The following is a 12,349-nucleotide window of genomic DNA, read 5'->3' on the forward strand; positions in this document are numbered from 1 at the left end:
TGATACTGGAACAAAATTATACATAGTGTAGAACACTAGTATACAAGTAAATTAGAACAATTGTATAGTTATAGTATGGTGTAATACATTATGGATAGCACATCGTAATAAAATAATATAGTACGTATAAACGGTTCAATAACGGTTTTACAAGAACCATTCTACATATATGAAGCTGTAACCCATGAAAGATATGAAACAAATCTAATTTTTTTTTTCAGTCTGTTGGTTGTTTGAAGTTATGTCCTGGTTTAAAAGCTTAAATACTTCAAAACCGCAGATAGACAACCCATATGAATTGGAAAATGTCGAGTTTGGAGAAGAAATTGGTGAGGGTATTATTGGAAGAGTTTACGAGGGGAAATTTGGCCAAATTCGAGTCGCTGTCAAGCAGTTCAAAAAGACATGCACGTTTTCGGACAAATTCCTTTTGGAAGAGGCAGTTTTTCTGAAAAATTTGAAGGAACATAAGAACATAGTCAAATGCTATGGTAATATCTTGAAGAAAAGATCATTGGTTTTTGAAATGTGTTGTGTTGATATCAATGGAATTGAAAAAAACGATCTTAAATCTTTACTAAATATGATGATGGATGTTAATTTGTTAGAGTCCCTGAGTACAAGAATCGGATTTGTTACCGATATTTTATCTGGCGTTGAATTTTTACACAATCAAAACGTAATACATCGTGATATAAAACCCCAAAACGTATTAGTGTCTGGACGACCAGAAAAGATTGTTTGCAAGCTTGCAGATTTTGGGAAGAATTACACTGACTTTCAATCACATTCTTCAATAACGTCGACCACAGGGAGACAACAAGCTGTACAAGGAACTGCTCCTTACAAGGCACCAGAAATATGTCCACCGTATTCCGTCACTAGTTACTGCAAGGAAACAGATATATATGCCTTAGGAATGACAATCTTTGAGATCGTAAAACTAAATATTCAATATCCTTGGAGTGATGAGATCCCAATTTATGATCCAACAACTATTTACATGAAGGTAAGTATTTGAGATGCGTTGAGGGGTAATAGTCTCGTAGACTACACTTTGAACCAGTTAATTGAACCTTATTGTACCTTTGAACTGGAACAGTGCCGTAGGAAGCCTTTCCATATTGGGGGGGGGGGCTGAAGTTTAGTGACACCGCGAGGGCCAACCATGGTTTGGCCCGAGGGGGGGAATTTTGAAAATTTGAGCTCTAGATTGCTTGAAAATGCACTCAATTGTGAATATTATGCCAAATTAAAAAAGAAAAACTTTGTATTTTGCAAAATAACCATTTTTGAAAAAATTATTGGGGGGCATAGCCCCCCTTGCCCCCCCCAGTTGCTACGGCACTGTGGAAACAATTATCTTACTCGAACTTTTGTTATTTTTCAAAGATCGTGAGTGGTTCGAATAACGTATAAAGGTTCTGGAAGTTCAAATGAACAAAAGAAAATAGAATAAGACAATTTTCTCTCTATTGTACTTTCGAGCCGAAATACTTTACTTAAAAACTCTCCAACTTTTCTAAAACTGTCTAAAACAACTCTAACGAACAAACGTTTCATTAAAATAATTTTCTGGTCTCTTGCAATAGCGCTCCGCAACGCAAACGTCATAATTATTACTTTCTGCTTATGTACGAGTTGAAATCCCGCAATCCCATTCGCCTTCATTTAATTAATCACTGAATGCAATTAACGTGCAAAAAAAATTAACGCAAAACTTGATGGGATCGGAGCTCGTACAAACACACCAAAAGTAATAATTCGGACGAAAAAATTTTTTAGATTCGGCGCGGTATGCTATTGAGATCGAGATTATGTATATGAATATGTATAGAAATTTTGATTTGATTTATAATAGGTAAAAAGTGGTGAACGACCAAGCATGACATCATTAAACGATGAATACCCAGGAGAGGGAAGAGTGATCAAGCTTAAAGAGATGATTGCAAATTGCTGGAAAGAATCAAATCGGCCATCGGTTACACAACTTATCAACAACTTCACAGGCGTATCTACAAGAAAAAGGCTATTTGAACAATCCGATGACAGTATAAATTCTGATTCCAACCGTAAGAATCAAACATATTTTTTTTGTAAGAACAATTTAAGAAAAAGTTTAGCTTCGGAATTTTCAGAGCAAATTTTAGAAAAACCTACTTTTTCCCCTTAGTTAGAATAAAATGTATAAATTTAACAAACAGTTAAAAAGATCTTTCCAGTATCCATCGAATAGAACATTTTTCAGCAAAACGCTCTTTTCGAAGTAGGAATTCTTCTTTTTCAAGTAAAAAACAAGGCACTCTCTAGACATCGTTGGCTTTGTATGCCCGAAACACAGATACCGTGGTGACAGGAGTAGAACCTCATGCGTGGCACTCCACACCACAATGTCTGGTATATCTACCCACACTTTTGTATTAGAGTTATGGTACCCAATTTTCCTCACTTGATATGAATTGACCCGTTTCACTTGCCAAGTGAACCGTAATACCACAGTGGCAATCGAACTCGGGCCTCCTGGACGCAAGTCGATAACGGTAACCACTAGAAATTCCAAAAATTAAAAACAACTGAGCCAAACGTAGCTGGTTCTTAATTAAAAAAGCATGTATATTGATTACATTTTTGAAATAAAACACCCATCATCTTTTTTTGTCCTCATATAGTCATACGATTCTCAGCAAGGCAAAGATAAACATTGGAATATTTATTTTCTAGATGTTGTTCAAAAGCAATCGAAAAAGAAGTTTCAATATACAACTAAAACAACACCTGGTAACTAATTTAGTCTTTGATTGGTCAGCCAAAGCTGAGCGGCGGCAGCGCATATTTCTAAAGGTTTCATCCGATTGGGCTAAGTTTGGTTTCCCGATCTGTGTTTGCGCTCTGGTGCTTTTTTTGGGGCCACGCTCCGGTTGGGGTACGCTTTCATTCATCCGATACGGTTAAGTTTGGTCTCCCGATCTGTGTCAAAAAGATTTTCCAATATGGCTGCCAAGGTGATCGCGTTTTCAGTGTTATTTATCTCTTGCCAGCTTTTGAAGCTAACAACTTAATCTTGAGAGTAAAAAACACCCATTAAGAGGTGAAAGGAAAATAAATTAGAACAGTCAGTGTTCCTTTAATTCTGTTACTGGAGAAGATAATTATTTTCATTGACCATATCCTTAGAATAAATAATATGAATATGATTTATAATTTCAGCTACGAGCTTTGAAAACAAAACACGTATACCCAATGAGGAAAACAGTGTCTCAAAAGGAACCGAAAGTAGAGGTATTTTTAAAAACTTTTTTTAAGAGTAACTAAGGTGACGAGTCCGAAATCTTAGAGGGTATTAAAGAGAGAAAATGTTGATGTAATATTTTTCCCGTCAAATTTTGACGCTTTTAGAAGTTAAAATTTTCAATATACTTGGTGACCTAGTAATATTTTATAGAAAAAGGTATTACAAGGTTGACTTACAATTAAGGGTGAATGAAAATAGATTTCACCATCAATTCTTTTTCAACGAGTAGAGAAAAGAAAATTTTGGTATATCAGTCAATCAAAATTTATAATAAACAAAAATAAAATTTTCAACTTTCAAATAAGCATAGAAATCAAAAAAAAAAAAATTACTTCTCAATTAGCTTTTAAAAACTGGTGAAAAAAAATTCTCTTTTCATAAAGCCCATTTTGAATTGAATTAAAAACCTCGTCGAAAGTTTGAAAAAAATAATTTCATGTATCATTCCTTCACATGTCGGAAAAAAAAATTGATGCCAAAATCTATTTTTATCTACTCAAAATTCTACGTCAACCTTGTATGTTTTTTGTGGATCATCCGGTATGTGATTTTGGGTAACTTTCGACAGTGAATTGGTTTTTTAAAGTGAGCCCAAGTGAGCCATAGAAAAATGTTGAGGTATGAAATAGGAAATCTTAACACTCGTGGTGCATGCTCGATTCCCATTATGTCTAAATGCCTCCCCGTAGTTCATAAAAAGTACCTCTTTTAATCACAATTTCATCGTTTTCAAATAGTAAATTTCTTTTTTCTAGCTGTCAACCAAAATTCATTTAAAAGTCCTAACACTGGAATAACCAAGTCAAATCTTTCCTCGGCAGAACTGTTTAGTTCCCAAATCCTGTTCTCAGAAGGTATATTTTTTTCTTTTTCTGGGATTTTCTTATTCTCAGTTTTTAGCCCATCCCCTTTTTCCTTACCCTGAGTATCAGAGGTTAAGTTTTCAAAAAGTATATCAACCTCTGAAGACCAATAATATGAATTTTATCGCGCATGCGTCAATCTAATCACTGTAGAAAGAATCAAAGATGAAGAGCAAATATTACCATATTAATACCGAGTTTATGTATGTGTGTTTTTCAGCGACGGAGACGGTAAGGTTCTAATTTGACTAGATCATGACCAACTGAGGACGACGGTAAATCAGCACTTTTACCGTCCTCGATTTTGCAGGTCAGAATTGCGGGTTTTTCCAAATCGCTTCAGTTACTCTACCGTCCTCAAAAGTGCAAATACATAAACTCGCTAATGTCTAGCAGACTGTATGGAGCTTCAAGTGTAATTGAAAAAAATCGTCTCACCTTCGACAGATGTCTCAATTAGCCGATACTGCCCTACTGACTTTTCTTATTCTCGATATAGCTGGATATAGAAACAGAAACATTGATCAATTGATTTTATTGATAATCGTCAGCCGTGCAAAATTACTCGAATCTGATTGGTTTAGAGGAGTGCGATTAATCGTTAATTGCACTATTACCACTTTTTGCACTCTTCGGCGGGGGGACACTTTTGTCCCCTTATTCTTTTCTCTCCCAAGTCCTGTGTCAGAGACTTTTTTTACTATATAATAAAAAACAAAGACATTTTTTTTCTTCAATATAAAAAAGAACAAAGAAATTTTACGTTACAATAGCTTCTTTTAATTGAAAACAAAGAAAAATTACACTGCAATGTTTTCTTTTTAAACAAAAACTATGATTTACTAATGATTATTTACTGACGATTACCTCGGAATCGTATGTTTTGTCGTGCAATTAACGATTAATCACTCGTAACAAAGGAGAAAATACCGTAATTTGCACTCGTCCTTCGGACTCGTGTAAATTACTATTTTCTCCTTTGTTACTCGTGATTAATCGTTAATTGCAATCCAAACCATACGATTACTAGTACTAACACCTTTTTCTCAGTTCTCTTCATCTCAAACTTTCTCGATTCTTTTGGTACCTTAGTCCCTTAGTAGTTCAATATAGATCAAATGTAATTTTCTCTTCCGTGGAAACACTTTCCCATCAGGAAGGGGGAATCGCACTTGTTAAACTCGTAATTCATCTTGAGTTACTTTTTAATTTCAACTTTTTATCACTTTTATTCACTTTTTTATTTAAAAAAGATTTTAAAGTTGTTCGGGGAACGCTTTCATGTGAAGAGGCCAAATTTCCTCAGGGTCCATTTTCTTACTTCTTTTTAATTTCAACTTCTTATCACTAGCTGTCATTGACGACGTTACTGGTCGAACGAAAAGTGCAAACGTAAATTCAAACACAAAGAAACCCTCTTCAACGTATACTACTTCTAATGGTAAGCATTAAAAACTCATATTGCCTTGAATCCGAGGCTAAACTTCGAAGTGAGGTTGAGTTTGAAATAAATCGGCAAACTGGCCTTCTCCAACATTCACCAGTCGGCCAAAATATTCACTTTTTAAAAAAGATTTTAAAAGTTGACCGGGGAATGATTTCATGTAAAGGGGCCAAATTTCCTCAGGGTCCATTTTCTTACTTCTTTTTAATTTCAACTTCTTATCACTAGCTGTCATTGACGACGTTACTGGTCGAACGAAAAGTGCAAACGTAAATTCAAGCACAAAGAAACCCTCTTCAACGTATACTACTTTTAATGGTAAGCATTAAAAACTCATATTGCCTTGAATCCGAGGCTAAACTTCGAAGTGAGGTTGAGTTTGAAATAAATCGGCAAACTGGCCTTCTCCAACATTCACCAGTCGGCCAAAATATTCACTTTTTAAAAAGATTTTAAAAGTTGACCGGGGAATGATTTCATGTAAAGGGGCCAAATTTCCTCAGGGTCCATTTTCTTACTTCTTTTTAATTTCAACTTCTTATCACTAGCTGTCATTGACGACGTTCCTGGTCGAACGAAAAGTGCAAACGTAAATTCAAGCACAAAGAAACCCTCTTCAACGTATACTACTTTTAATGGTAAGCATTAAAAACTCATATTGCCTTGAATCCTAGACTAAACTTCAAAGTGAGGTTGAGTTTGAAATAAATCGGCAAACTGGCCTTCTCCAACATTCACCAGTCATTTCCTCAGGGTCCATTTTCTTACTTCTTTTTAATTTCAACTTCTTATCACTAGCTGTCATTGACGACGTTACTGGTCGAACGAAAAGTGCAAACGTAAATTCAAACACAAAGAAACCCTCTTCAACGTATACTACTTCTAATGGTAAGCATTAAAAACTCATATTGCCTTGAATCCGAGGCTAAACTTCGAAGTGAGGTTGAGTTTGAAATAAATCGGCAAACTGGCCTTCTCCAACATTCACCAGTCGGCCAAAATATTCACTTTTTAAAAAAGATTTTAAAAGTTGACCGGGGAATGATTTCATGTAAAGGGCCAAATTTCCTCAGGGTCCATTTCTTACTTCTTTTTAATTTCAACTTCTTATCACTAGCTGTCATTGACGACGTTACTGGTCGAACGAAAAGTGCAAACGTAAATTCAAACACATAGAAACCCTCTTCAACGTATACTACTTTTAATGGTAAGCATTAAAAACTCATATTGCCTTGAATCCTAGACTAAACTTCAAAGTGAGGTTGAGTTTGAAATAAATCGGCAAACTGGCCTTCTCCAACATTCACCAGTCATTTCCTCAGGGTCCATTTTCTTACTTCTTTTTAATTTCAACTTCTTATCACTAGCTGTCATTGACGACGTTACTGGTCGAACGAAAAGTGCAAACGTAAATTCAAACACAAAGAAACCCTCTTCAACGTATACTACTTCTAATGGTAAGCATTAAAAACTCATATTGCCTTGAATCCGAGGCTAAACTTCGAAGTGAGGTTGAGTTTGAAATAAATCGGCAAACTGGCCTTCTCCAACATTCACCAGTCGGCCAAAATATTCACTTTTTAAAAAAGATTTTAAAAGTTGACCGGGGAATGATTTCATGTAAAGGGGCCAAATTTCCTCAGGGTCCATTTTCTTACTTCTTTTTAATTTCAACTTCTTATCACTAGCTGTCATTGACGACGTTCCTGGTCGAACGAAAAGTGCAAACGTAAATTCAAGCACAAAGAAACCCTCTTCAACGTATACTACTTTTAATGGTAAGCATTAAAAACTCATATTGCCTTGAATCCGAGGCTAAACTTCGAAGTGAGGTTGAGTTTGAAATAAATCGGCAAACTGGCCTTCTCCAACATTCACCAGTCGGCCAAAATATTCACTTTTAAAAAAGATTTTAAAAGTTGACCGGGGAATGATTTCATGTAAAGGGGCCAAATTTCCTCAGGGTCCATTTTCTTACTTCTTTTTAATTTCAACTTCTTATCACTAGCTGTCATTGACGACGTTACTGGTCGAACGAAAAGTGCAAACGTAAATTCAAGCACAAAGAAACCCTCTTCAACGTATACTACTTTTAATGGTAAGCATTAAAAACTCATATTGCCTTGAATCCGAGGCTAAACTTCGAAGTGAGGTTGAGTTTGAAATAAATCGGCAAACTGGCCTTCTCCAACATTCACCAGTCGGCCAAAATATTCACTTTTTAAAAAAGATTTTAAAAGTTGACCGGGGAATGATTTCATGTAAAGGGGCCAAATTTCCTCAGGGTCCATTTTCTTACTTCTTTTTAATTTCAACTTCTTATCACTAGCTGTCATTGACGACGTTACTGGTCGAACGAAAAGTGCAAACGTAAATTCAAACACAAAGAAACCCTCTTCAACGTATACTACTTTTAATGGTAAGCATTAAAAACTCATATTGCCTTGAATCCTAGACTAAACTTCAAAGTGAGGTTGAGTTTGAAATAAATCGGCAAACTGGCCTTCTCCAACATTCACCAGTCATTTCCTCAGGGTCCATTTTCTTACTTCTTTTTAATTTCAACTTCTTATCACTAGCTGTCATTGACGACGTTACTGGTCGAACGAAAAGTGCAAACGTAAATTCAAACACAAAGAAACCCTCTTCAACGTATACTACTTCTAATGGTAAGCATTAAAAACTCATATTGCCTTGAATCCGAGGCTAAACTTCGAAGTGAGGTTGAGTTTGAAATAAATCGGCAAACTGGCCTTCTCCAACATTCACCAGTCGGCCAAAATATTCACTTTTTAAAAAAGATTTTAAAAGTTGACCGGGGAATGATTTCATGTAAAGGGGCCAAATTTCCTCAGGGTCCATTTTCTTACTTCTTTTTAATTTCAACTTCTTATCACTAGCTGTCATTGACGACGTTACTGGTCGAACGAAAAGTGCAAATGTAAATTCAAACACAAAGAAACCCTCTTCAACGTATACTACTTTTAATGGTAAGCATTAAAAACTCATATTGCCTTGAATCCTAGACTAAACTTCAAAGTGAGGTTGAGTTTGAAATAAATCGGCAAACTGGCCTTCTCCAACATTCACCAGTCATTTCCTCAGGGTCCATTTTCTTACTTCTTTTTAATTTCAACTTCTTATCACTAGCTGTCATTGACGACGTTACTGGTCGAACGAAAAGTGCAAACGTAAATTCAAACACAAAGAAACCCTCTTCAACGTATACTACTTTTAATGGTAAGCATTAAAAACTCATATTGCCTTGAATCCTAGACTAAACTTCAAAGTGAGGTTGAGTTTGAAATAAATCGGCAAACTGGCCTTCTCCAACATTCACCAGTCATTTCCTCAGGGTCCATTTTCTTACTTCTTTTTAATTTCAACTTCTTATCACTAGCTGTCATTGACGACGTTACTGGTCGAACGAAAAGTGCAAACGTAAATTCAAACACAAAGAAACCCTCTTCAACGTATACTACTTCTAATGGTAAGCATTAAAAACTCATATTGCCTTGAATCCGAGGCTAAACTTCGAAGTGAGGTTGAGTTTGAAATAAATCGGCAAACTGGCCTTCTCCAACATTCACCAGTCGGCCAAAATATTCACTTTTTAAAAAAGATTTTAAAAGTTGACCGGGAATGATTTCATGTAAAGGGGCCAAATTTCCTCAGGGTCCATTTTCTTACTTCTTTTTAATTTCAACTTCTTATCACTAGCTGTCATTGACGACGTTACTGGTCGAACGAAAAGTGCAAACGTAAATTCAAACACAAAGAAACCCTCTTCAACGTATACTACTTCTAATGGTAAGCATTAAAAACTCATATTGCCTTGAATCCGAGGCTAAACTTCGAAGTGAGGTTGAGTTTGAAATAAATCGGCAAACTGGCCTTCTCCAACATTCACCAGTCGGCCAAAATATTCACTTTTTAAAAAAGATTTTAAAAGTTGACCGGGGAATGATTTCATGTAAAGGGGCCAAATTTCCTGAGGGTCCATTTTCTTACTTCTTTTTAATTTCAACTTCTTATCACTAGCTGTCATTGACGACGTTACTGGTCGAACGAAAAGTGCAAACGTAAATTCAAACACAAAGAAACCCTCTTCAACGTATACTACTTTTAATGGTAAGCATTAAAAACTCATATTGCCTTGAATCCGAGGCTAAACTTCGAAGTGAGGTTGAGTTTGAAATAAATCGGCAAACTGGCCTTCTCCAACATTCACCAGTCGGCCATAAATTATTCATTAAAAAATTTCAACAATACCAATGGAATTGCCAAAAAGTAGCGAAAAATTTACTGCAGATTTTACAACTAACTTTTTTACTTTACTTTTGGATAGATCACTCGAAAGTTTGAAAGTTTACACTCAACTGACTAAATTCGAGATTTTTGTCTACATTTCCCAATTTTATTGTTAAGAAAAAGAGCCTTTTAGGGGGATCACCCAGCGGTCTGTGAACGCGTGAATGGCCTTTTTTGTGTCGTGAATTCGTGAATCCGACTTGTATACGAGATCCCGGCGTGAACGTGAAAATAGGATTTTTCCCGCGTGAATTCGCGAATTCGATCCTTATTCGTGAAGCGTGAAAAGAGCATTTCTATTTTCATATAAGCCTTCACCCGTCGCGTCGACCACAACCGTGATGGGGCCTCCTTTAGATCAATGGCGGTCTAGCAGGGATGCAGGGGGGGGGCAGATTGGTTTGAGAGGGGCATCAAAATTGATGATTTAGGGGGTTACAAACTTTGTTATTGGGTACCAATCTATCATCCAACCATCGCCCTTTTGGCGATCGTTTGTTAGAAACAATTAATCGGCAAATTTTTTAACTTGCGGCAATTCGCTTTATCTATCATTTTATAGCTCTTGTTCTCTCCTCTTTTCATTTGTTCTTATTATAAATTTCGAAGAAATTTTGATGGAGCTTAAAAATGAACTCGATTGAAGTCTTAAAATTTCTTCACACAGCACCTTTGTGCAAAGTATAACTGATACTTTGACTGCTCCAATAATAGAGATTCTAAAAACTTACATTCTCAAAACGATCAGTCCAAAATGAAGCTGTTTAAGCCAAATGAGAGTCGTCGGCGCAAACCATGGTTACGTTATTACGCGCACAGACCCTGCTAAAAAAAATGGAAAAGGCGCCAATTTTGACGCCAGAACGCCACTGTTTAAATATCATACACCTTAGCCTCTTTATACTTCAATATGAAATCAACATGGATTGTCAACGAAAAATTAACTACTTCAAAAATTACATCGAGAGAAATAAAATAAAGTATTGAAATTTTTTCATTGGTGTACAAGCATAGATGTAGTAAAATGTGTCCAATCAGGTTTTTTAGGGAAAATATAAATTTTACAGCTCAATTTACAGGTTACTTGAACTGAAAGACGCTTGTTTTGGCCAATCTACAAAGGCTTAGTCACTTTATTATCTGACACTACTATTTTGAAAATCCTCAGCTGTGTGATGGCAGTCTGGCACAGGTCGAAAAATTGGTTCGATAGTTAACTGTCATTGAACGTTCCTCATTATTTAGTGACTTTTTTGACGCCTTTTTTTTGATAAATAATTGCCATCGGAGGAAGGCTAAAGCTTCTGAGGATGGCATTCATAGCTTCGCGCATAAGGAAGTTGGGCAAACATCTCATAATTTTGCGCTTGTTTTTCAGTATTTTAGTTCCGCTTAACGGTAGCATTCTTATCTTACGGTCTCTCTATTGTTTTATCATCATCAAAAAGACTTTTCCGGAGTTATTTTGATCTGATTACTCATTTTGAAATGTCAGTTTGTGTTTTTCTTATCCCTGGAGAGTTAAATGAATCTAAGGAAATTCCCTTTTCTGGGAAATTCCCTTTTCTGGGAAATTCCCTTTTTATACCACAAGTAGCTATTAAGCGCTCTTCACAGCTTAAAAATATTACTCTACTCAAAGTAGACGAACAGTTATGTTGCTAAACGTGTACATTAGTAAAATAACATACGAAGAGCAGTATCTTCAGATATGTACGCTTTTTATAGGAAAAACCAGTAAGTCATATGATTCTGACTGGGCTGCTTTAAATTTATATGAGTTTTTCAGCCTTAAATGTCAATATTAATTAAAATGGAAATATGTACCTCTCAGTAATTTCTGAAATCTGATGTTCAGATTCTTCTTAATTTGTTCTTAGATTTTGGCCAAATTTAAGCCTCGTATTCTTATGAGATTGTTCTTATAAAAAACGTGTAAGACGAGGCACGGATGTCACTCTAAGTAGACTGTAAATCACTCCCTTGACACATTTGTTAGCATTTGAAAGAATTTTGTCTCAGATGAGAGGCCACGCTTAACAAAAATTACTGTAGGGCTAAGATCTTTCCTTTTGAACGCAAATTCAACTCTATGTGTTCGTTTTGCTGCGGTGGCACCTTAATGAAAAGTATGGCTAGTATAAAATCAGTGATACAACCAAACATAAAACTTGAGATGGATAACGGTTTTGAAGATCCCCTATAACTCTCCCTAAAACCGTATAATCGAATTTGTTTTTTCGCATGAACGCAAAAAGCAATTTTTCGCGCGTGAATTTGTAAATTCGCTAAAAATTGCGCGTGAATTCGTAAATTCAGGGTCGACTAGGGGGGCCTCTATCACAAACTTTATGATACTTAATTGTTAATTTAGGTTTGAATTATTGTCAACGTTACTGCAGTAACTTACTCCGTAATATTTCAAATTCATATCACAGG

At 35.8% G+C, this 12,349-nt stretch overlaps 1 protein-coding gene and 1 long non-coding RNA gene across 2 annotated transcripts; both read left to right on the forward strand.

Annotated features, from left to right (window-relative positions):
* Positions 1-2,727: 2,727 nt before the first annotated feature.
* Positions 2,728-4,110, forward strand: LOC136810784 (uncharacterized). Its single transcript, XR_010847149.1, has 3 exons — positions 2,728-2,778; positions 3,208-3,279; positions 4,048-4,110. It is a non-coding gene; the product is annotated as an uncharacterized lncRNA (long non-coding RNA).
* A 430-nt stretch (positions 4,111-4,540) lies between these two features.
* On the forward strand, positions 4,541-8,850 carry LOC136810757 (uncharacterized). The gene is made up of 12 exons (XM_067067360.1): positions 4,541-4,568; positions 5,507-5,596; positions 5,828-5,917; positions 6,148-6,237; positions 6,398-6,487; positions 6,967-7,056; positions 7,288-7,377; positions 7,608-7,697; positions 7,929-8,018; positions 8,179-8,268; positions 8,500-8,589; positions 8,750-8,850. Exons 1-12 carry the CDS (start codon positions 4,541-4,543, stop codon positions 8,848-8,850), a joined length of 1,029 nt encoding a protein of 342 aa, XP_066923461.1.
* Positions 8,851-12,349: the final 3,499 nt, after the last annotated feature.

Source organism: Clytia hemisphaerica, unplaced genomic scaffold (assembly GCF_902728285.1).
Source record: "Clytia hemisphaerica strain Z4C2 unplaced genomic scaffold, Clytia hemisphaerica genome assembly, whole genome shotgun sequence".
In the NCBI taxonomy this organism is placed as follows: domain Eukaryota; kingdom Metazoa; phylum Cnidaria; class Hydrozoa; order Leptothecata; family Clytiidae; genus Clytia; species Clytia hemisphaerica.